General features: G+C 43.9%; 1 protein-coding gene across 1 annotated transcript in view; it reads right to left on the bottom strand.

Annotated features, from left to right (window-relative positions):
• SEMA5A (semaphorin 5A) overlaps positions 1-26,621 on the bottom strand; it is a 1,054,315-nt gene that overhangs the window by 76,605 nt on the left and 951,089 nt on the right. The window contains 5 exon segments of the mRNA XM_033929716.1: positions 8,558-8,562; positions 9,241-9,382; positions 9,385-9,439; positions 9,441-9,454; positions 20,031-20,256. Of these exon segments, the coding sequence (XP_033785607.1) occupies positions 8,558-8,562; positions 9,241-9,382; positions 9,385-9,439; positions 9,441-9,454; positions 20,031-20,256 (442 nt within the window).

Raw genomic sequence — 26,621 nt, 5'->3', positions numbered from 1 at the left:
AATACATTTTTATGTTTTGCTATGTTACTTTGAACTGATGTAAAGTTTGATGTGGAAATTTTTCCCTTTACACATTTATCCATTCTCTTTGTAAAATGGGAAATACACATGCAAAGTTTAGTAACGCACAAGCTATACCCCAACACCACTCAAAATCTCTAAATTATATATAAATAGTAGCTTTTTGAAACTGGTATTTACTTGTGTGTGATATAAAAATGTAACTGATACTGTTTATACATAGATACGTTTCTAAAATAATGACCTTACTGATTGTTATTAAAAATTAATATTTTTATTTTATTTATTTTTTCATCACATTTGATGTACCACATAGGGTCTATGCACAAGCATCTAAGTGGTCCACAAAGCTACAATTAAGGAGAGGATAAGGGGTCAGAGATAAGAGAGTTAAACATAAAGAGTGCTTTTTAGTCATGAGAGTGGGAAAATTTAGAAAAAAGATGGGTCTTGAGAAGATTCTTCAAAGTTTCAACTGTGGTCCTATTTCTAATTCTGGCTCTTGCTTTTAACTGGTACTATACAACTATAAATGCTATTTGCTGCGTAGTTTATTAGTAATTTTCCATTATGACTCACAAAACACAATTTGAATAGCAAAGGAATAAAATAAAACTCTCATAGGAATAAAAGCATAAACTAATACAATCTTCCATTTAGAAATGATATCAACTTTAGGAGATCCAAGAAAAGAAAAATAGAGATTTACAAAAGCAATAAGCTATATAATGTTTTAAAAAAAAGTTTTACTATTGAATTATTTTGTCATTTGATTTATATTAATTTTATTTCTGTGTGTAATCCGCTCTGAACTTTCCCTGCTAATGGTGAACTAGAAATTAATAAATAAAATTGAATTGTAACTGAATAGCAGACTTTGCTAATGTAAAAGAAATAATGTAATTGGGAAGGAAGAAATAATGAAAGGAAAGAATAAATAACAGTTTTGGCATACTAAATAGTGAAAACATCTGGAACAAAAATGAAGAGGTTTGTCATATAAATTTACAGGCTGCTCTACAGTATCTTATTACTCCAAGCTATTAATATTCTGGCATCTATTCTCTTCTAATCTCTGCTAATGCTGGCTAAAAGACTCTTGGAAGCAAGCAGAGTATTTCTCATGCTTAATTGTATGTCAGCCCTATTGAACAGAAGTTCATAAACTTTGGTACATTTGGCATCTTGTCAGGACCTATACAACAAAAATCAGAGGATCTGGCAATAGAAAAAAAGTGAAATATTAACGGGTTTTCCACAGCTTTGACTGTGATGATGCACATTTTTGATAATTTACTAACTGTTCCTTTGCTGTCCTCTCTTTTTCTTTTAAATTCTTTGGGTTAGTGTAAATTTATGGGATGATTTCACAATATATTACATTGTACTGCATCATATTATATTTCACTCTATTGTATACTACTGAATTCTACTTATTTTGTGTCTTCACTGATATGTCTCAGTTCTCTTGCTGTGAACCGCCTGGAATTTCCAGTTGGGCGGTATACAAATAAATTATTATTATTATTATTCAGTGGGATTGGCTCTGCATATAATATGGTAGAAATGAACCTCACTCAGAAGCCAAGGTATGTTGCATCTGACCTCAGTCTCTCAAATTTATTTGGCTGAGATTTCACACTGGTATACCATCTTGTGATCCACCTGCCAATCTTTTAGCAGCCACAGCTCAATCACATAAGAACATAAGAAGTTGTCTCCGCTGGGTCAGACCAGAGGTCCATCGTGCCCAGCAGTCCGCACCTGCGGCGGCCCATCAGGTCCATGACCTATCTGGTTTTCTAGATTTAGACCCATAGACCCCTTATTGTTCTAACCATACTCTTTCTGTACCTTATCTACCTCTATCTGTACCCCTCAATCCCCATATCCTTCAGGAATTTATCCAATCCCTCTTTGAATCCTCGTAGTGTACTCTGCCCGATCACATCCCCCGGGAGCGCGTACCATGTGTCCACAACCCTCTGAGTGAAGAAGAACCTCCTGGCATTGGTTCTAAACCTGTCCCCTTCCAGTTTCTCTGAGTGCCCTCTTGTATCTGTGGTTCCCCGTAGTCTAAAGAATCTATCCTTGTCTACCTTCTCTATGCCTTTCATGATCTTGAAAGTTTCTATCATGTCTCCTCTAAGTCTCCGCTTCTCCAAGGAAAAGAGCCCCAGCTTGTCCAGCCTGTCAGTGTATGAGCAGTCTTCCATGCCCTTTACCATCTTCGTCGATCTTCTCTGGACCCTCTCAAGTATCGCCACGTCCTTTCTGAGGTGCGGCGACCAATACTGGACACAGTACTCCAGATGCGGGCGCACCATCGCACGATACAGCGGCATGATGACTTCTTTCGATCTGGTTGTGATACCCTTCTTAATGATGCCCAGCATTCTGTTTGCTTTCTTGGAAGCTGCTGCACATTGTGCCGATGATTTCATTGTTGTATCCACCAGCACGCCCAAGTCTTTTTCAAGATTACTTTCCCCTAGCAACGCTCCCCCCATTTTGTAGCTGAACATTGGGTTCCTATTCCCTATATGCATGACCTTGCATTTCTCCTTCGCCTTTGCCGCGCGCCGAATGGCCGCACGCCGTTGGCTCTCTTCCTTTTAAGGGGAGCCCGGGCGCCGAGGCGACCTCTGGCGCAGTGGGGGTGGGCGGAGCTTCCTCTCGCCGCTACCCCGATCAGGCTTCCGCCCCTCCTCGCTGGCTTCCACCCCTCTGCTTCACTGCCCCTCTGTCTCTCCTCGCAGACCCGGCTTCCTCCCCACTGCCTCCCGGTCCGGCTTGCTCTCCTGTGAGTAAAAAAAAGAAAGTAAGAGCGCTGCCGAGGTCTGCCTCGTGCTCCGGCTCCCTTCCTTTTAAGGGGGAGCCCGGGCGCCGAGGCGACCTCTGAAGCGCATTTGCCATTTATTTGCCCATTCTTCCAGTTTACTTAGATCCCTTTGCAGGTCTTCGCACTCCTCTGTGGTTCCAACCCTGCTGCAGAATTTGGTGTCATCCACGAATTTTATAACTTCACACTTCATCCCCGTTTCCAGGTCGTTTATGAATATATTGAACAGCAGCGGTCCCCTCTGAAGCGGTGGGGGTGGGCAGAGCTTCCTCTCGCCGCTACCCCGATCAGGTTTCCGCCCCTCCTCACTGGCTTCCGCCCCTCTGCCTCACTGCCCTTCTGTCTCTCCTCGTAGACCCGGCTTCCTCCCCACTGCCTCCCGGTCCTGCTTGCTCTCCAGTGAGTAAAAAAAAAGAAAGTAAGAACGCCGCCGGGGTCTGCCTCGTGCTCCGGCTCCCTTCCTATTACTGGCTGACACAATGGCATTAGCAAACAACTGAGACCTTATTATATTTAATTTTTTTCATCTCACAGACTCTCCTCATTGAGTGAGGGTTTTTTTTCTATAGAATCCTTTAAAATAGACCTTTAAAATGATGTAAACTTACAGTAGCCAGAAAATAAACTTTGGATCTATCCTTCCTTTCCCCTCATATTTATCATTTTCTCTTTCTTTGTAATACATATTTTATGTCAAATTTGTTTTTATTGTTCGGCCGTGTAAGAATTCATACATCAGTTACATAAACCATGATAAAAAACATTCTCCAAAGTCAACAGTCCAAAGTAATTCTACTACAACTTCTGGTATGCATAGCTTTTAGTCCAATATCAACCCTACTTTCCCCATCTTCTCCCCCATACCCTCCCTTCCCTCCCCTTACTCACTAACCTCTCCTTAGTATGGAATATAAATTTGTATGGAACATAAATATAAAATGGTGGCCTTTCCCCCTCCCGGTGCATTTTGGATGCACTAGGAAGGGCCTAAGGTCCTGATTGGCTCAGGTGCCTAAAGCCCCTCCCCTAGGGGAGGGGCCATAAGCATCTGAGCCAATCAAGGCCTTAGGCCCCTCCCAGTGCACATGGTGATGTACTAGGAGGAGTCTAAGGCCCTGATTGGCTCAGGCACCTAAGGCCCCTCCACTAGGGGAGGGGCCTTAGGTGCCTGAGACAGTTATGATATTATCCTTATGTATGCGTTATCCTTATCATTATGTATGCTTTATCCTCTTACTTCTTCTTATATTAAAGGCTATAATATCCCCCCGTAATACTGTCTTTGCAGCCTCCCAAAACAAAATGGGATTGTCCATGATGTTGGACATTATGAGGGGCATAATTGAAAGGGACGTCTAAGTCCGTATACGTTCATTTCGCAAGTCGTCCAAAGTCAAAAAGAGCCTAAGTCCCATTTTCGAAAGAGACGTCCAATGTCTTTTGACTTTCGAAAATCGTCCAATTATACGTCCTGAAGATCTGATCATCCAAGCCGCTAAAACGTCAATCTTTAAAGCACATTTTCGTCCAACTGTCCGTCCAAGTCCAAAATGTCTAGAACAAGTCCTGTTGGACGTGGGAGGGGCCTGCAAAGTGATGGACAGAACACCCAGACAGGGCACCTAAATAGTGGGGTACCTTACACGGCACTGCTGTGAACCTCATAAACAGTGTGCCATGGCTTCTCCTTACTATAGCTCCCTTATAGGTGATGGTGAGCCTCCCAAACCACCTCCAGAATCCCCTAGACCCACTTCTCTACCACCCCATTAGCCCTTATGGCTGCAGGAGCCACTTATATGCCAGTAAAAAAGGGTTTTGGGGGTGTATAGAGCAGTGCACATGTTTAAGTATCAATGCAGTGATTACAGGGGCTTATGGGCATGGGTCCTCCTCTCTATGGGTCCCTTACCCACCCCCCAAGATGACTTAAGCTGCCTCTGTGCTGGACGACTAGGCTTTCCTATGCCAGGTGGCCAGTTGATGATGGTCTGGAGGTTGAATTTTAAAGTTGTGATTAAAATTTTTATGGGGGTGGTGGGAGGGTGTCGGTGACCACTGGGGTAGTGTTTAGGGGTCTGTTTTATGTGTTTGAAGTGCATATCTAGTGAGTTTAGGTGGGTTTTTGTGACTTAGACCATGTTTCAAATGGTCTAAGTCACAACGTCCAAGTTCCGTCGATCGTGGGCTGTATCACTTTTGGTTATACATGCTGTACGACTAAGTCTAAGCCGGCCCACGTCCCGCACAACTCCCGTCCTCAACACGCCTCCCGAAAACACCCCATTCAGCTTTGGACGTTGAGCGGCACTATGAGGGCCTAAGTCGTTTAGAAATACGTCCAAAACCCGGTTTGATTATCGGCGCTTGGACGTTTTTGAGAAATGTTCGTCCAAGTGCCGACTTAGGCCGGTTTTTGGACATTTTTCTCTTTCGATTATGAGCCCCTATGTGTACAATATTCCTCTAACTTAGTGTTGAAATAACTTTGAAATTTAGGGTTGTGGGCTAAGAATGACGGGAACCATTATACCTGCCCTTCTTGGTAATGTGGCTTACTCTGAATGTCTACCCATATAGGGGCATATCAGCCTTCTGCACCGAAGAAACTAGCACGGCCGTTGTAAAAATATAGTCAATCCATGAGAAAGAACCATAGGGCAGTGACAGGTGAATATAACCACAAATGTAAAAGTCTCCAAGGGTTCACCAGATGTAGTGTCCGACAGAATATCTTAAGGGCCTGCTGTGCCCTTCTATAGGCTTCAGTGAGTTGTGTGGATCTATCAGGGTCTAAAACCTGATTAAAATTTCCTACAACTACAAATACAAATACATGATTCATGTATGAGGAACACAGTTACACTAATCGTTGCATAAATTGTGATTCATATTGGTTTGGACAATACTCCACTAGTAAATTAATTTCATGGCCCTAGGCCCTAGGCCCATGGCAACAGTACATATAGTCCTGCTTAGTCTTTGGCTATCTCAGACACAGAATACAACAGAGCCTTCCGAATCAGGATTGCTACCCCACTTCTCTGATGCCCTGAAGAAGCAAAAAAGACCTGACCCACCCAGATACACTGTAATTTCAGGTGTTCATTGTCCATGAGTCTTGGCTCCAGCAAGAAAACTATGTTCTTTTATCAAGCAGCGGTAGGGGTTTAACGCACGTAATACCTCGCGTTAAACTGCCTCCCGCGCTAGCCGCTAATGCCTGCATTGAGCAGGCGTTATTTTTTTAGCCGGCCGCGGGGGTAAGCGCGTGATTAAATGTCCGACGCGCTAACCCCGCTAGCGCGGCTTGATAAAAGGACCCCCTATATCTGCCTTCAGTCATTTTAAAATGGATAGAATCTTTGAGCATTTAACAGGAGACATGATGCTCAGCTCCTCAGCAAATCAAAGTCTCTAATATATATTTTATAATTTTTCTTTATTCATTTTAAATCCAATGTCATACAAACTGCAATCAGTATAATAGGAAAACAAAATTAGAATGCTCTCTCCCTTCCCCCAATAGATGCAGTGGTAATATCCCATTATTGAACTACTTGATCTGAATGGATCCAATATATATATTTATATTATGATCTGTTTATTAATTAGGAGACCAAGAAAAGAAAACATGCTAAAATTGCATATTTGCAGAAAAGCCAAATTATGATTTAATTATTTTTACACACTTCTATTTCAAATATACAAATGGATGGTAATCTAATTGGATTTATTTCATTTTCTCTATATGGATCAACTTCCATTTACTGTTATTAATTTTGAAAAAAATATTTTTTCACACAACAATTTCCTCCTGAAACTTTGGCATCCAGCTCATTTGCAACCCTACCACCACCACCACCACATATTTTAGTTCTCCACCCAATGTACTTTAGGGCTCCTTTTACGAAGCCGCGTTAGCGGCTTTATCACACGTGACTTTTTATCGCGCGCTAACCCCCGCGCTAGCCGGAAAACTAAACCGCCTGCTCAAGAGGAGGCGGTAGTGGCTAGCGCGGCCGGCAGTTTAGCGGGCGCTATTATGCACATTAAACTGCTAAAGCAGCTTCATAAAAGGAGCCCTTAGTCTTTTCATTGCTGTGACAGTCTTTGTTAATGTTGCTGGGTTTAAGAAAGGGTTGGACAAGTTCCTGGAGGAAAAGTCCATAGTGTGCTATTCAGACAGACATGGGGGAAGCCATTATTTGCCCTGGGGTCAGTAGCATAGAATGTTGCAACTATTTGGGTTTTTGCCAGGTACATGTCACCTGGATTGGCCACTGTTTGAAACAGTATACTGGGCTAAATGGGCCATTGTTCTGACCCAGTATGGTTATTCTTATGTTCTTATGGCTCCTCCAGGACTCTGCAATAATGAGCCCTTAATTCAGGCTAGAGAGTTGCGCGGGGACAGAAATCCCACCCATCCCCACCCATCCCCACCAAAGTCCCACCCGTCCCCACCCGTCCCCGTGAGGAATCCCACCCGTCCCCACCCGTCCCGTGAGGAATCCCTCCGTCCCCACCCGTCCCCGCGAGGAATCCCCTCCGTCCCCACCCGTCCCGCGAGGAATCCCCTCCGTCCCCGCCCGTCCCTATAAATTTCAGAAATAGTTATTTCATTTAATTATGCTACTGAATTAAAGGCTCTGGTAGAAACCCATTTACAAATAAGCAAAAAGACTTTATTAATTTGAAAATATTAATTGGGAAGAATACATACTTTGCAAATGGGTTTCTACCAGAGCCTCTAATGTTTATAAATTTTTATCAACACAACTAATATACTACGTTATCCTGAAGCAAAATAAAAAAACGAAATATAATTCTTTCCTACCTTTGTTGCCTGGTTTCTGCTTTCCTCATGTTCTCATTCAATTCCTTCCATCCACTGTCTCTCTTCCTTCTGCATCTTCCATTTGCTCTGTTACTGTGCCTCTCCCTTTCTTCCCCCTTCCAAATTGGTCTGGCACCCATCTTCTTCTCTCCGCTCCCCCATAGTCTGGCATCTGTCTTCTTCCCTGCCAGCGTCTTCTCCCTACTCTCTCTTCCCCATTTCCTTTCAGCGTCCTTCTCCCCCCATCTTCCCCATGTCCTGTCAGCGTCCTTCTCCCCCCTCTGTCTTCCACATGTGCTTTCAGTGTCCTTCTCCCCCCTCTGCTTCCCCATGTTCTCCCTCTCTGTCTTCCCCATGGCCTTTCAGCGTCCTTCTCCCCCCCCCCCCCCGTCTTCCCCATGTCCTTTCAGCGTCCTTCTCCACCCCTTTGTCTTCCCCATGTGCTTTCAGCATCCTTCTCCCCCCCTCTGTTTTCCACAAGTGCTTTCGGAAGTCCTTCCCCCCCGCCCTTCCCATGGCCTTTCAGCGTCCTTCTCCACCCCTTTGTATTCCCCATGTGCTTTCAGCGTCCTTCTCCCTCATCTGTCTTCAAGTGCTTTCAGAGTCCTTCCCCCCCCCCTCCCGTCTTCCCCATGGCCTTTCAGCGTCCTTCTCCCCACTCCTTCTCTACCGCCCCGGGTGCAGCACAGCCGGCCAGGTCCCCTTTACTTTTGTGGCACTTCCACGACCGACCGACAACAGCCCCGGTCCGACAAACCTCCCTGCCCTTAACTGCGAATCTAAATTACCTTATTACAGCTGCTGTAAGAAGATAATTTAGATTCGCGGCTACAGGGCAGGGAGGATTGTCGGACCGGGGCTGTTGTCGGCTCGGTCGGGGAAGTGCACAAAAGTAAGGGGACCTGGCCGGCTGTGCTGCAACCGGGGCGGGGTGTGGCGGGGCGGACCGCCCCTCCCTTGGTAGCCACTCGAACCGCGAGGCTACTCTCCTCCTTACCTGCACTGCCTGCAGCACAGAGCCAAACGGAAGTCTTCCTGACGTCAGCGCTGACGTCGGGAAGACTTCCGTTCGGCTCTGTGCTGCAAGCAGAGAAGGTAGGGAGAAGAGCCGCGCGACTGAGTACATCCAGCCCCGCAGGAACCCCGCGACCCTCGGAGGCATCCCCACGGGATCCCCACGACCCTAGGGGGCGTCCCCACGGGATCCCCGCGACCCTAGGGGGCGTCCCCACGGGATCCCCGTGACCCAAAGGGGGAACCCGCGGGATGCCCGCGGGTCCCGCGGGATTCCCGTCGTCCCCGTTCCCGTGCAGCTCTCTAATTCAGGCACAGATGTCATCAATGCTTGATAGCAACAACTCCCCCTCCCCCAAAGAGTGTGAATGCATCATTCTCATCTCCTGCCACCTGATGAGTGAAGACCTCAGTTAGGAACCAACTAGGCCCCTCTGCATGGAAGTGTACAGCTTTGCCACTGAGCCATTGAATCATCATGATTAAGCTCCTAGTTCCACGATTTTGAGATGTTTACCTGGACTAAGGCAAGATGTTGCACTCTTGGTATTCCAGAGATGGACCAAGGCAAGGGAGACCCCCAGACTTAGGCTCTGGATTGTTGCAAATGCGTTTGCGACTCCGAATACCTCTGCTGCAGTCACGACTACACTGGGACCATGAGACCAGGCTGACCAAGCCCCATTAACTGTGTGAGATGAGTATCGTCCAGAACGCAAGAATATCTCCTGATAGCCCTAGAAAGAAAATAAGTTTCATTAGATTATAAAGCTCAGGATTATTTTCCTTATGCATATAAATCTAACTTCCAGTTCACTTTTGGCAGTTTTTCACCATATCCTACATTATAGCATTATTATTACTTGGGATGACTAAGCAACAATGCCTATGCATGTACACGGTTGTATGTAAAAGTTTATTAGGCATCCCATGATCCCTTAAGTGACAGAAGCCAACATAACCTCTTCCTGGAGCAAAGTTATACATTCCTAAAAATGTTTTTTTTATAATTGCTCACCCTTTATGGAAGTGAATATAGATGCAGTGTTCCTCAATTTGTGTAATATTCTTGCATTAAAGTCTAGGCCTGAGACACGCAAGAATCTGTATAGTTTTGGCCAGTAAAGTACCTAAGAAAAAAGAGATGGCTTCTGCTCTACTTTTCTAAGATCACTTCTAGTTGAAGAAAATGACAAATCTGTCTTATTATACTCTCCATCTTATCAGATGAAAGGGGCTTAAGCAAGTAGGAGGGGCTTCTGACCCACTTAATCAGAAGGGCACTGCCACTGATGGGGGGGTGGGAGATTCATGAAAGGGCGCTAAGTGCGTGCAAATGCATTTGCTGACTGCTAAAGATGCCCTTTGAAATATAATGGGCATCTTTAGTGGTCAATGCACGCTAATGCATTTGTGCATGCTAACGCGTTTGGTACCCTTTCATGAATTGCCCCCTAAATATCTTCTCTGACTGCTGTAGTACTGTATGGGTAGTACTGGAAAGAAATAATGGAAGCAGACATGATAAATGCTAGGGAAAGACTTTATTAGTAGGTTGTGAGGGAGTCTATAGGACACTATTCCACTCCCTATGATGGATACTTCCTCACAATGCTTATAATATAATTATAGGTAGGTGGGCGGGGGGGGGGGGGGGTTCTTTTTATTTTGTGTTTGATCTTTATTGTGTAATTGTATATTTTGTTGGTTTTTGAAAAGTCAATAAAACAGATTTACACATAATATAGATAGCTCCTCCTTAGGGGGAAATGACATGGGAAAGATGATTCAGGGAGAACGGAACCAGGAAGTAGAGGATGATACAGGGAAAAATTTGGTCCCGTCACTGCCCTGTCCCCGGATTATTAATTACTTATTATTATCTTTTTAAATTTTATTGTAAACGGCAAGATACTTGCTGATGGTCGGTATATTAAAACTCAATAAACTTGAACTTGATTACCATCCCCTTCACCACCCCGTTACCGCCCGTCCCCCTTCACCGCCCCGTCCCCCATCCCCACAGCTTCCATACAAGCCTCAGTACTGCAATATTTAGCTTATTTCTTCCCTTATAAATCAAAGTTCTGGCTGCTGAACTAGAGAAAGAGATGTTCAGCTGGCAGGGCTTTGTTTATAAATTTTTATCAACACAACTAATATACTACTTTATCCTAAAGCAAAAAAAGGAAATAAATAAAAAATTTTTTTTCTACCTTTGTTGTCTGGTTTCTGCTTTTCTTTATCTTCTCATTTCAATTTCTTCATCCACTGTCTGTCTTCTCTCAGCGACTTCCATCTTGCTCTGTTACTGTGCCTCTCCATTCCAATCCCCCCAATTGGTCTGGCACCAATTGGATTCTTCCCTCCACTCCCCATAGTCTGGCATCTCTGTCTTCTTCCCACTCTGTCTTCCCATTCCCTTACCAGCGTCTTCTGCCCACTCTTGTCTTCCCCCCATTACCTTTCTAGCGCCTTCTCCCCACCCACACCCTTCCCTCTCACCACCCTCACCGCCCTTCAGCACCCCCTCACGCGGCCCCAAGATTCCCCCCCTTCCCTTTGTCGGTGCGTTTAGTAAAGTAAGTTGCTCAAGCTGGCCGAGCCTGCCTGCCTGCAGTGCGTGTGTTTGTGAGCGGAAGCTTCTCCTCTGATGCAGCTGCCAATTTTTTATTTAAATCCATGAGATCCATATAGGGGGGTCCTGGCGGGCGGGCGAAAGGAGGGGTCCCTTCTGCCTCTATTTTTTGCTCTGGGGCTTGACGGGGGGGGGGGGGGGGAGGTGCCGCTCAACTTTTTCTATGGGCAGATATTATGTGTGTGCATGCACACACACACAACCAAACAAACAGTGGAGATATCCAATCAAACCAGATGAGCTCTGTATGTTTCACGGCTCTCTTTTATTCACTCAATAGTTCAATGACTCGATGTGTACATGTTTTGCCCACACCGGCCTGCATAAGGAGTCTGAGTAACAATGCTCTGGTTTTTGATCAAGATCCACTCCTCTTGCTGCTCACCTGTTTTGATTAGACATCTCCACTGTTTGTTTAGTTGCGTTTGACCTGTGGAGGGAGGTGACTCTCCAGTTATGCACTGTGATTACACACACACACACAACATCTGTGCCCATAAAAAAATGAAAAAAACAGGCAGACCTGTTGGTAACACAATTTCAACAGGTCTCCAGACCTGTTGTTTTTTTAGGGGTCGGCATTAGCGATCCCGCCTTATGGCATGCAATGTTTGGCCATCGATCACGATGGCTTGTTTTTATATTAATGACCTCATTTTGATAGTATTGAGGTCGTTTGCATGCCAGAATCGGAGAATATAGACTGCACGGAAAACCACCACGGTGAGTTGTTTTGAGACTCTAGTCGTAAAATTGCATCTGTACTAAACCAGTCAAACTGGTTCAGTGGACCACTCAGTACACGATCAGACAGTTTTGTGCATCTGACCCAGAGTTGGTTGACAACAAATTTAGCTTCATTAAAGTAGGGCAATAAATATGCATGAGAGAGAAATTTGCATGCCTACTTCCTTATTTATTTATTTTAATTTTCTATCCCATTTCCCCAACGGGTTACAGGTTAACATTACATAATACCTACTATACTATAGGCAAATCTCACTCATGCATATTCATTAGGGATATTTTGAAAACCCGGCTGGCTGGAGGTCGGTCCCCCCTGGACAGCCTTTAAGAATCACTGATCTAACAGATTGTCGCCAGTTTTGTTTTTTTGGGTAGTACCAGGATAGTGTGAAAGGGAAAGTGTGGCGCAGTGGTTTTAAGCTACAGCCCTCAGCACCCTGAGGTTGTGGGTTCAAACCCACGCTGCTCCTTCTGTGACCCTGAGCAAGTCACTTAATCCCTCCATTGCCCCAGGTACATTAGGTAGATTGTGAGCCAGACAGGGGAAAATGCTTGAGTACCTGGATAAATTCATGTAAACCGTTCTGAGCTCCCTTGGAGAATGGTATAGAAAATTTAATAAATAAATCAATAAAATAAATAAAAAAGTAGAAGTGGCAGCTATGTGAGTACCAGCCCGTTCACTGTTGGTGGCTTACACAGCTAACAGGACAGATTAGGAACACTACAAAAAGCAGTTGGTATCTTGCCAGTTAGCTATGTGCATTCCAGTACCGAGTATCAGCCAGAACCTGCATAATTTCTGGATCTGCAGCTGACCTGGCTACTTAGTTTTGGTGCTCAGACATTGCCCATCATTTAATATCTGGCTTAGAGTCAGCCTTTGGCCTTCAGCAGCTCTATAATCGCTGACCGACATCAGGGAGAATTACTTTTAAGGCTCACACTCATGAGGAGTGTGTGGCGCAGTGGTTGGATCTACAGCCTCAGCACCCTGGGGTTGTGGGTTCAAACCCCGTGCTGCTCCTTGTGACCCTGGGCAAATCACTCAGTCCTCTATAGCCCCAGGTACGTTAGATAGATTGTGAGCCCACCGGGACAGATAGGGAAAATGCTTGAGTACCTGATTGTAAAAACCGCTTAGATAACTTTGATAGGCGGTATATAAAAAAATCTAAATAAACTTGAAACTTGAATAAATAAACTTCTTTATCCATTTTGTGGGATTGGGGGCGGGGGGTAAGTTTATTTTTCACATAGACATGATTTGATTATGATATTTTAATTTGTGATTTTATATATGTTGATTTGTAAGCCATATTGACAGAACAGTGCTTTTTTATTGCAGTATAAATGAATTTTGAAATAATAAGAGCAGAAGAGCAGAGATGACTTTGGGAGACTAATTCATCCAAGAAAATAGTTTTTCTGGCTAGACATTAAGTCAGCTGGAACTTTAAACACAATTTCCTTTGAAGTGTGAATACAAAAGGAAACACCACACAATTAATCCCAGAGCAGTTTTCCAATGTGAATAGGTTACAGAGTGATGTCAACAGCTAAATAAACCAAAGTAATCAATACAGATGCATGAAGTAAATATCAGTGAAGAGCAATTGAGTATACTTCATCTTTTATCAGTCTGAAAACCAAATTTTGAAATGCAAAAATTCTAATTGTCCTTCCAAACTTATTTGGCAAGTGGTATTGCAAATAACAGCTGCTTTCATTTTCACTGCTAAATAAAGAGCATGATGAAAAGTTAAAGCCCTTCAATGATTTTCTTTGGTAGCTTAAAATGGAATCTATGTAACCCTTCTAGCCTCCCTTCTCTCCCATCTGGAACAAATTATCTCTAGACTTCTAAAATGCCCTTTTACTTCTCACTTTCTGGTCCAGACTGAAAAATAAACCTCTTTAATTTACCATTCATAATCAATCTCAAAGTTTGCTATATCTAGCCACCAAATAGCTTATAATCTACTCTCACCTGTAAGTACTATAGGCCTGATATTCAGCACTATTGATGGACTGGGTCAGGAACTGGTTGAGTGGAAAGCGACAGAGGGAAGTGGTCAATGGAAATCGCTCTGAAGAAAGGCATGTTACCAGTGTTGTACCTCAAAGTTTGGTTCTTGGACTTGTTCATTTTAATATTTTTGTAAGCAATATCAGTGGCGTACCTAGGGTATGTGGCACCCGGGGCCCATCATTTTTTGACACCCCCCCCCCATCTATATGAAAAATATGATTTTTAGTACCAATCTACATATCGCACCACAAGAGTGTACCTAGGAAAAGGCTGCATCTTAAACATTGCAGTGAGCACTAGAACACCAACACATACATTGTAAAACTAAACAAGCCAGATCCCGCACAGTCAATTGGTCCTGTAGTCAATGCCAATTGAAAACTATGTCTTTTTCAGAACACACAGAACAGAGATACACCCTCGCCCAAAATGGAATAATCACAAACTAAAAATAGAAATATGTAGACAAAAGTTAAACTGATCCGCCAAGAAACCAGACCCTGGATACAATGCAACACCACAAAAAACAGTAACACATGTCCTCTAATACAGTGCAAAATATAAAGACAGTAGATGTAAATTTGAAAAACCTGATACATAACAATCACCACTTTATAAATTAACAAATAAAAATAAAACAAATAATGAGAAATAAAAAAATACCATTTTATTGGACTAATCCCCGTAAGCTCGGTCCCCATCCCCGCAAACCACCTGATTCCATCCACACAAGCCTTGAATTGTTTATATTAAAGTATAAAAAGAAACAATATTCTGTACAATTGTCAATTTATAAATCAGCGTCTTCTCCCCACTCTATTCCCCATTTCCCTTCAGCATCCTCAGCCCACTCTCTCTCCACTTTCCTTCAGCGCACGCACATAAAAACAAGCAAGTAATTTTATATCATTTTCATTCTATTCATTCATAGAAATTAAAGTCTAGATAATGCCAGTCACATAACAAAACATGATTTTACAAAAATAATTCCCTGCAGTCAAGCCTGCAAGGATTACTAGATGTCTTTCAGCAGTTCCCCTCCCTCCCTCCCCCTTACCTTTGTGGCCAAGTCAAAATGATCTACCAACAATAAAATTTTAAAAACACAAAGCACGCTGTACGCAGAGAAAATGTTAATTATCATTTATATTCCGCGGGTTTTCAAAGAGGTCAAGGCAGATGACTTTATGCAATGTCACCTCAGTAACAACTATACAAAAATAGACAAATATTCCCCCTCCCTTTTTACTAAACTGCGATAGCGGTTTTTAGCGTAGGGAGCTGCGCTGAATGCCCCACGCTGCTCTCGACGCTCATAGGCTCCCTGCGCTAAAAAACTCTATTGCGGTTTAGTAAAAGGGGGCCATAGTGCAAAATATAGACAGCAGATATAAATTTTCAAAACGGACACATTTTGATCACTAAGTTGAAAATAAAATCATTTTTCCTACTTTTTTGTCTGGTGATTTCATGAGTCTCTGGTCCTTCTTCTGGTCCTTCTTCTTTCTCTCTCCCCCTGGCTCCCCTCTTTATTTCTGCCTTTCTTTCTCTCTCCTCCTGGCCCCCCTCTTTATTTCTGCCTTTCTTTCTCTCCCCTTGGTCCCCCTCTTTCTTTCTGCCTTTCTTTCTCTCTCCCACTGGCCCTCCTCTTTCTTTCTGCCTTTCTTTCTCTCCCCCTTGACCCCCTCTTTATTTCTGCCTTTCTTTCTCTCCCCTTGGTCCCCCTCTTTCTTTCTGCCTTTCTTTCTCTCTCCCCCTGGGCCCCCCCCTCTTTATTTTTTTCCTTTCTTTCTCTCTCCCCCCTAGCCCGCACAAAGCCAGCAGCCGATTTCTTCCTGCTCCTTCCCCGATGTCCTGATGTCCTGAACTTCATCGGGCAGCAGCAGCATTCACAATTCACTGCTGTTGCCCGCTTCAGGCCTTCCTCTCTGTCGGGTCCTGTCTTCATGAAAACTGGAAGTAGGCAGGACCAGGCAGAGAACAAGGCCTGAAGCCGGCAACAGCAGCGAATTGTAAACGCTTGCTGCTGCCCGAAGAAGGTAATGGAGCACCGAGGGCAGTCCGCTTCTCCCCCCCTCCCAGCCGAACCCCCGCTGATCCCTCCTATCTCCCCCCCCCCCCGTGAACCTTTCCGACTTTCCCAGCGAGAGCAGCAAACCTCCTTCGCGGCTTTCTCCTCCCTCTGCCGCGTTACTGATGACGTCATCAGTGATGCGGCAGAGGGAGGATAAAGCCGACGTACTGGAGGGAGGTTTTGCTGGCTTTCGCTGGGAGGGTCGGAAAGGTTCACTTGGGGGAGGAGAGATAGGATGGTCAGCGGAGGGTTTCGGCTGGGAGGGGGGAGAAGCGGTCTGCCTTGATGCTCCAAGCCCTGGCGCCATTACCCTTTTTCGATAATGGCGCCGATGCTGCTTTCGCTGGGAGGGTAGGAGCCGCGATAGGGACCGGGCCAGCTGTGCACCCCCCCCCCTAAGGCGGCACCGGGATGGACCTCCCCCTCGCCCCCCTTGGTACGCTACTGACCTGGGGAAACAGCCTGCAACAAGATCGCGGCGATGCCAGAGATCTTTGCTGCTTCGGCTGTTTCCTCCGCCGCGGGTCCCGCCCCTCCTCTGACATCAGAGGAGGGGCAGTACCGTGGCGGAGGAAACAGTCGAAGCAGGCAAAGATCTCTGGCATCGCGATCTTGCTGCAGGCTGTTTCCAGACGCGACACCCGCGCAGGGGGGGGGGAACTGGACCGACCGGGAGCACCCCCTCAGGGCTTGGTACCCGGGCGGACCGCCCCTCCGCCCCCCCCTTGGTACGCCACTGAGCAATATTGCTGAAGGGCTGCCACGTAAGATTTACCTCTTTGTGGATGATACCAAAATCTACAATAGAGTAGACACTCTTGATGGTGTGAACAACATGAGGAAGGACCTAGTGAAGTTTGAAGAATGGTCTGAAATTTTGCAGCTAAGAAATGCAGGGTCATGCATTTGGTCTGCAAAAACCCGAGGGAACAGTACAGTTTAGGGGGTGAAGAACTTATGCGCATGACAGAAGAGTGGAACTTGGGTGTGATTGTATGTGATGATCTTAAGGTGGCCAAACAGGATGAAAAGGTGACGGCGAAAGCTAGAAAGATGCTAGTGTGCATAGGAAGAGGATTGGCCAGTAGGAAAAATGAGGTATTGATGCCCCTGTATAAGAAAGACTCTGGTGAGACCTCATTTAGAATATTGTGTACAATTCTGGAGACCATACCTTCGAAAAGATATAAACAGAATGGAAGTCAGTCCAGAGGAAGGCTGCTAAATGGTCGATGGTCTTCATCATATGGCATTTGGGGACAGACCTAAAGATCTCAATATATATATACTATGGAGGAAAGGTTGGAGAGGGGAGATATGTCAGAGGATGTTTAATAACTCATACATGACTTAAATGCGCATGAAGTGAGTCTCTTTCATTTGAAAGGAAGCTCCAGATGAAGTTAAGGATAATCTAAGAAAATTACTTTTTCACTGAAGGGTAGCAGATGCATGGAACAGCTTTCAGTAGAGGTGGTGGAGACAAAGTCTGTGTCGTTATTCAAGAAAGTGTGGGACAGGTACGTGGGATCTCTTAGGGAGAGGAGATGATAGCAGATGATTCTAGGGGGTGCCTGACAACGGGGGCATTAGGTGGAAGGAGGGAATAGGCTTCCCTCCTGTCTCTCTGCTAGGAGTTTGGGGGATCCACGGCTTTTGGGGGGTGGCAGCTCGGCTCACTTTCTTTTTTAATGGGGCAGCTATTGTGCATGTGTAACACACACACAGCATCTGTGATACATTAATAAAAAAGGTATGGCATATTATAAATATATTAATTTGCATTGGTAGGACAGGTAAGCGGCTGGTCTGGAGCAATTGCTTTTTTTGAATCGCTAAAAGCGATCACTTTTTTTGCACATCGGGAAGCCATTTTAGAGCATCAATTCCTCTGCTAGTTTACATGACAAACAAAAAAAAAACAACAAAAAACTGCGGGAAAAAAAGCAAAGCAGAAAACAAAAATAAAACTGCAGTGTAATGTACAAGGTGCAGGATTTTAATAAAAAGTCATAAAAACATATATAGTATACATAAAAAATCTGTTTCTAGTATTCACGATGGACTGGATCCGACATGGTCCGTGTTTCGAAGAACACTTCTTCCTTAGGGGTCCCAGATGATGGTACGTAGAATATAAAAAAAACAGATAGAATTAAAACAAAACAAAATCGAACGGAACAGTCGCAAAAACCCTCGGGATTTTGTTTTGTTTTTATTCTATCTGGTTTATTTTATATTCTACGTACCATCATCTGGGACCCTGAGGAAGAAGTGTTTCTTCGAAACATGGACCGTGTCGGGTCCGGTCCACGTGAATACTAGAACCAGATTTTTTATGTAAATTATATATGTTTTTTATGACTTTTTATTAAAATCCTGCACCTTGTACATTACACTGCAGTTTTATTTTTGTTTTCTGCTCTGCTAGTTTACATGGCATTTCAGTATTAATGACCTGATTTGCATGGCCGATTGGAGAATAAGCAATCGTGCACAAAACCACGCAGTGAGCCGTTTTGTGCATCGGGTCAGCAAATTGATCGTCGCTAAACTAGTCAAAACCGGTTTAGCGATGATCGCTGGAACGATTACTTTAGTGCATCTAGCTCTGATTTAGGGCTAGATGCACTAAAGTCAGCAATTGTCTAGCGATCATCGCTAAACCGGTTTTTGACTAAAATCTGTGATCAATCGTTTAAACAGTTTTGACTGCTTTAGCAACTATTCACATTTGCAGACCGATGCTCAAACAGCTCACCGTGTGTTTTTCCCCTCCAATCGCCCATTTTCCAATCCGTCCATGCAGATTTAATATTTAAAACACCTTACAACTAAACAAGCGATTGATGCACTAACATCATTTGGTGATGGACTAAAAAAAGCGATGAGTTTTAACGATCCATAAAAGCGACTGATCAAGACCAGTCACTTACCTGTCTTACTGATAGTTCAGCCCTGTTTATTTTAATGGGCACAGATGCTGTGTGTTACACACAAACAATATCTGTCTCATTAAAAAAAGAAAGCCCACCCTGCTGAAGAAGGCCCTCCCCAATGGGGAGGGGCCTTAGGCGTCTGAGCCAATCGGGCTTTAGGCCTCTCCCTCTGTATCCCAGAGGGAGGAGCCTAGGGGCTCTCCCCGTGCATCACATAATGCACAGGGGAGGAGAAGGCCCACCATTTTGGACTGGCGGTCTCTGGTGCTCTTTAATCAGGGGGGATGTTGGGGAAGGAAAGTTGTCATCAGTGGGTGGGGCTCAGCTCAGCCAGAGTCTGTTTACTATACTTCCATGAAGCTAGCAATTGCAAGAATGCTATAGCACTGATGAGAATGATCCATAGATAAGACAACCCTGGTTTATTGTTGAGATTTTGAAAAGAGAATGACACGGATAACTGCGGGAAACTATCTTGTGTCATTCTTTAGTGTCTATCTCAAGCTCAGCCCTTCTATACTAGTATTCTTCAATGCAAAGCTAGAGGGTTGATAGTGGCTTTGCCCATTCATACTCTGATTCTTCCCCATCTCCTTAAAGAATGACACAGGGATTGTTTCCCACAATTAACCTGGGGGACAGGTGCAACTTGTCTCTAATTGAAGTAAACTGAAGTCATTCTCTAATTGAAGTAAAATTTCTTGAGCTATAGATGAGTATATATGGTAATTCTAAAATCACTTCCTTTATCAGTGTTAATCACTATGATTACTGTTGTCACTGGGTTTCATTAATACTACTGTAATGAACATGTGAAGAATTCAGCCCTTTACCAGGAAAAGGGGGTAGGGGTGTTGTTACATGTTCTGCATCTGCTACTCACCCTCAGCTGAACATCCACTGCTTCCATCAGTGGAACAGTAACGCATTTCTATTCTCTGTTTTCCAACTTCCAGCAGATTAGGATCAGGTAGACGAGCCTTGCACGTGTACCTGAAACGCTGTTCATAGTGGCCACCATTGTCTGAAATGTTGACTGGCGTCCAAGGGGTCCAGGGAGTTGTCTTTTTCAATTCAGGACAGGGGTTGGTGTTACATGGTTGATATTCCTGAAATACAACAATGAAACATTGTTAAGGTTAGAACAAGAAGACTAGCAATCTTGGGATGACTGCCTTTGTCTCTGCAACTTTCCTAAGGTCTGACTGTAGTCCACAGAATGGGCTGACACTTCATTTTTCATCAGATAGTCAACTCAGTTCCTAGAGTCATTGCAAGGTGAAGCACACATGGTTTTTTTTTCTGTTTCAGCCTGTTAAGAAGTTGATGTTTAAGTCTTTTCTTCTTAAGTGAAATTTGCTGTTTATGATTAATAAGAAGAGGGCCTTTCCTGACCTAAGGTAGGGCACACAGGTTAAAAGGAAAAGATTTTTATATAGAAGGTTCTGTCCATTCATCCCATGGTGATTTAAAATGCTAAGTTCCTTATCAAGAAACAGTGCATTGCTTGATTCTTCCCATGCTGAGCTATTTCAGCAATATAAGGTTAAAAGTGTAATAGGTTTGTCCCCATGACTGTTGAATCCTTCAGTTATTATGTAGGGAGGGATATTAGAAGATTTAAGGCAGGTGCAGCTCCACATAGGAAGAAAGTAATTTTACCTGTACCTGGCTGAAATCTGAGCCCCCACATCCCCAAGGCAGCTGAAGTCTGTAGCAAAAGTTTGAAATTCAGCAGCAATTCTGTAGCATATTTGTATACATTTGCATAAAACATTATTTATTTATTACATTTCTTTCTTGCTTATAACCAAGCTGGTTACAAGAAAACCATGCATAATTTATAAACAGAATTTAACATATATAAACATTCTGTTCATTTTCCATATCTCATAAATGGCAGCAATACTCTCATGATAAGAATGCTTGCATTAAAAATGTGCTTTTAGCTGTCTTTTAAATTGCAAAAGGGACACAGTTAAGCCCAGCAGGAAGCAGGTGTCTGCCCCTTTAAGGCCCAACTCCTTCCCTAAGAAACAGTCTTTCCTTCCCCCATTATTTCTCTCTCAGAAGCAGTATACAGAAACCAGCTTTCCAGACTGTTGGGGCTGGGCAAAAAGTGCAGTCCCTCTCATAGAGAGAATGAAGATTTTTTTGAACTGTTTTGAGCTTTGGTCTTTTGGCCAGGGATGAACAAGAAGTAGCTAAATGCTTGATGAAACTGTTAATTTTTCTTTTGGACTACTGGCTACCCCTTACTGGGCAGATCTCTAAGCTGATCTTTTGGCTAGGACAGTGTCTCAAACATTTTTTAGCTTTGGCACACTAAACGAAGTAAATGTATCTTTGCGGCACATTATTATTTTTTTCTTTTATTTATAATTTTCAACAACAAATACAAGAAAATATAACTTCTTGTAAATAAATACAGCAGTAATTAAATTACAAGTTATCATTTTAAACAAAAAAAATGAAAAGTAGAATAATTATATATACTTCCTTAGACCACAATTAACAAGGGGGAGTTAAGGCCAGAATATAGGAGAAGAGATTTCTTAATCATTGAGGTAAAATATTTAAGAAAAGGCTTAACACAGGTTTGCTTCCTTATAATTCACTTCATCAACTTCAGGCTATCTTTTTCAGCTCCAGAAAAGATTTTAAATGGTCAGGAAGAAAAAAATACATACTTAATTTGGGCATACTTCACTATACACTTGAAAGGATATGCTAATAAGAAGGATGCTCCCAGGGATATTACTTCTTGTCTTAAAGAGAGAAATTGTTTCCTTCTTTCTTGGGTCACCTTTGTTACATCTAAGTAGAAACATAGAAACATAGAAAAAGACGGCAGATAAGGGCCGCGGCCCATCTAGTCTGCCCACCCCAATGACCCTCCCCTATTTATCTCTGTGCAGAGATCCCACGTGACGATCCCATTTCTTCTTAAAATCAGGCACGCTGCTTGCCTCGATCACCTGAAGTGGAAGTCTATTCAAGCGATCAACCACTCTTTCGGTGAAAAAGTATTTCCTGATGTCGCCGTGCAATTTCCCACCCCTGATTTTCCATGGATGTCCTCTTGTCGCTGTCGGCCCTTTGAAAAAGAAGATATCTTCTTCTACCTCGATACAGCCCGTGAGGTATTTGAACGTCTCGATCATGTCTCCCCTCTCTCTGCGTTCCTCGAGTGAGTATAGCCGTAATTTATCCAGCCGTTCCTCGTACGGGAGATCCTTGAGTCCCGAGACCATCCGGGTGGCCATTCGCTGGACTGACTCAAGCCTCAGTACATCCTTACGGTAATGAGGCCTCCAGAATTGTACGCAGTATTCCAGATGAGGCCTCACCATGGATCTATACAATGGCATAATGACTTCAGGCTTGCGGCTGACGAAACTCCTACTTATACATCCTATGATCTGCCTAGCCTTAGATGAAGCCCGCTCCACTTGATTGGCAGTCTTCATGTCTTCACTGATGATTACCCCCAAGTCCCGTTCTGCAACAGTCCTTGCTAGGATCTCGCCATTTAGGGTGCAAGTCTCGCATGGATTTTGACTGCCAAGGTGCATGACTTTGCATTTCTTGGCATTGAAGCTCAGTTGCCAGGTCCTAGACCATTGCTCTAATAGGAGTAGGTCGTGTTTCATATTGTCCGTTGTGCTCTTGCTTGTTATCTTACACAGTTTGGCGTCATCGGCGAATAACGTTATTTTACCGCGAAGCCCCTCAGCCAAGTCTCTTATAAAGATATTGAAAAGGATCGGGCCCAAGACCGAGCCCTGCGGCACTCTGCTGATCACTGCCGTCGTTACGGAGGGGGTGTCGTTCACCATCACTCTCTGAAGCCTACCACCAAGCCAGTCCCCAACCCATTTAGTCAAAGTGTCACCTAATCCTATAGAACTCATTTTGCACAATAACCTGCGGTGAGGGACACTATCAAATGCTTTGCTGAAGTCCAAGTATACAATGTCCAAGGACTCTCCAACATCGAGCTTCCACGTCACCCAGTCAAAGAAGCTGATCAAGTTGGATTGGCAGGATTTCCCCTTGGTAAATCCATGCTGACGGGGATCCCGCAGATTCTCCTTATCCAGGATCATATCTAATTGGTGTTTGATTAGAGTTTCCATTAGTTTGCTCACTATTGATGTGAGACTCACTGGTCTGTAGTTCTCAGCCTCTGTCCTGCAACCTTTTTTGTGGAGTGGAATGACGTTAGCCGTTTTCCAGTCCAACGGGACTCTACCTGTACTAAGGGAGAGATTGAAGAGCGCGGATAGTGGTTCCGCCAGGACGTCCCTTAACTCCCTGAGCACCCTGGGGTGTAGGTTGTCTGGCCCCATTGCTTTGTTAACCTTGAGTTTTGAGGCCAGACAACCTACACCCCAGGGTGCTCAGGGAGTTAAGGGATGTCCTGGCGGAACCACTATGCCCATATTCTCTTGTCATAAAACACATTTTTAGAAAACTTAAAGTATAATTTCATAAATGAGTCCAAATCCTGTTGAAATACAAAGGATATTAGTAATGTTGTTCTCAGTGTTGAATCAGAAATAGATTCCTCTAGGATAGCGGATATATTTTTAACATCAATTTGTGATGATTGCATATTCTCTCCTTCCAAGGCCTCCTGGGACTTTTTAGCGGATAATGGGAGGTATACAGATAAAGACATTATACATTCAGGCACTGATTCTATAAAGTCCAATATCTGTGCTTAATTTAATTGAGCAATAGGCTTAATCTGTGTCTATATTGGCACTCAACATCTCAGCTTCAATTGGACTTAATTGAAAGTTAAGTGCCTAACTTGAAAAACTCAATTCTATAAAAAGTAGACGCCTATCCCAAAGTACCTAAACTAAAAGTGGGTGTGGTTAGAGGACGGATCATGAGAATGTTTTTGAGTTAGACACTTCTTTATGAATCAGGTGTCATTAGGCTCTGATGTCGGTGCCTAATTTTAGGCATAGAAAACCCAGGCATAAATTGGGGATGCTTAAATGTTAGGATGCCGAGTTCCACCTAAGTATGCTTAGGAGATGTTATGCATGATTCTAAGTTTTATAGAATTGGTGCCTATATTAGCACCTAACTTTAGACAGACTTTATAGAATCAGGGCCTCACTTTCTGCTAGTTAGCATAAACTTATTTTGAATACAGATCATAAGAACATAAGAAATGCCTTCACCGGATCAGACCTTAGGTCCATCTAGTCCGGTGACCCGCTCTACATATTTTCAGAGCATGCCATTATATTAAGTCACTGTAATTTAAAAAAATGTTAGACCAATATAGGGCATAAGTATAGTTCTTGTATCACTTTCATATCATGCTTTCTCAGTCTACTGGTTATAGTAGATTTCCTTTTCAATGCTGATGGGTATGCTGCAGTCATGCTAGATGAAACAATATTTTCTTTCTTTCCATTTCAAAGGAAATGTAATGTAATGTAATGTAATTTATTTCTTATATACCGCTACATCCGTTAGGTTCTAAGCGGTTTACAGAAAATATACATTAAGATTAGAAATAAGAAAGGTACTTGAAAAATTCCCTTACTGTCCCGAAGGCTCACAATCTAACTAAAGTACCTGGAGGGTAATAGAGAAGTGAAAAGTAGAGTTAGAGGAAAAATAAAAATAAAATAAACATTTTAACAAGACAGCATTGATCTAAATACTTTGGAAGGTAGAAGAGAGGAGAGAAAAGAATAGAAGCATGATGAAGTGATGAAGTGGAGCAAGTAAGTTTAGGAGGAGCGATTGACGTTTCCAGAAAGGGCTTCTTCAGGGAAGAGACTTGGCCGACAGTCCCAGGATGCCTATGTCTCCTCCCCTGAGATGTTCTCCCATCCATGCATTCCCTCCCAGACACACTGCCCGTGCCCCAGCCGCTCCAAGGAGGCTGCCCCAGATGAGGCCCACGGTGAATGCAGGATTCTCTCCTCTGCGGGAAAGCCGCCCGGAGCCGACAGTCGATCTTCTTAGCGGATTGCATGGGGGGAAGAGTTCACACTCTTGGTAGTATCGGGTCTGTGTGCTCTCGGTGGTTGTGGCTAGTCTCGTTGCTGCTTAGGTGTAATAGCAGTTGATCTCCACTGCTGCTGATATTTAAAAGCAGGCAGATTGATCTCTCCAATGGACTGCAGGGGGAGGAGTTCACACTCCTGGCAGGATCGGGTCTGTGGGTTCTTGGTGGTTGCGGTAGGTCTCGCTGCTGCTTGTATGTAAAAGCAGTTGTTTTTCTACTGCTGCTGATATTTAAAGCAGGTAGATTGATCTCTTAAACGGGATATAGGGGGAGGAGCTCACATGCCTGGCTGGATCGGGGCAAGGGCTCCTATTATAGGCAGCTGGTATTGCTGCTACTTAGGTGTTAAAGCAGTTGATCTTCCTAGCGGACTGCAGGAGGTGTGGAGCTCACACTCCTGTCATGATCTGGTCTATGGGCTCTTGGTAGTTGCGGATGGACCCGCTGCTGCTTAGGTGTAAAAGCAGTTGTTTTCCCAATGCTGCTGATATTTAAAAGCAGGCAGATTGATCTCTCCAACAAATTGTATGGTGAAGAGCATACACGTCTGGCTGGATTGGGACAAAAGCTCTCGATAGTGGCGGCTGGTCTTAGTGCTGCTTAGGTGTAAAAGCAGTTGATCTCTTACTTCTGATGATATTTAAAAGCAAGCATATTGATTTTTCCAACGGAATGCTGGGGGAAGAGCTTACTTGTCTGGCTGGATCAGGGCAAAGGGCTCTCGGTAGTGGTGGCTGGTCCTGTTGCTGCTTAGGTGTAAAAAACAGTTGATCTTCCTAGTGGACTGCAGGGGGAGGTGGAGCTCACACTCTTGGCTGGATCGGGTCTGTGGGCTCTTGGTAGTTGCGGATAGTTCCGCTGCTGCTGAGGTGTAAAAGCAGTTGATTTCCCACTGTTGCTGATATTTAAAAGCAGGTAGATTGATCTCTCCAATGGACTGCAGAGGGAGGAGCTCACATGCCTGGCTGGATCGGGGCAAAGGGCTCTTGGTAGTGGTGGCTGGTCCTGCTGCTGCTTAGGTGTAAAAGCAGTTGATGTAAAATGAGTGATATTGATAGTTGCTTAATTATGAGTTCCATTGAGCTCTATGTGACTAAAGCAATTTGACATTTAAAGGGGGCGCTATTGAGCTGGAGAACAAGGTGGCAGCATAATCTCTTCTCTCCTCCTCAAAAACTAAATCATCGAAGCGGAGCAAGTGCTAATATCCACAGATTTAATATATTCTTATATCATTTTAAAGCCGAGATGGCAGTGAATAAATCTGGTAAAACAGATTTACAGCTACCACAAACATCGGGATCGAAAAGAACCAAACACGATCCTCCGTCGCCAGAGAAACCGCCGGTGAGTAAACACCACACAGACTCCTCTGACATCGTTTTAGATGAGATCCGCGCTTTAAAAGATCTCATTACAAAGCAATATGAT

This window comes from Geotrypetes seraphini, chromosome 2 (assembly GCF_902459505.1).
Source record: "Geotrypetes seraphini chromosome 2, aGeoSer1.1, whole genome shotgun sequence".
Taxonomy (NCBI): domain Eukaryota; kingdom Metazoa; phylum Chordata; class Amphibia; order Gymnophiona; family Dermophiidae; genus Geotrypetes; species Geotrypetes seraphini.
This window is presented reverse-complemented; position numbering and strand designations above follow the sequence as displayed.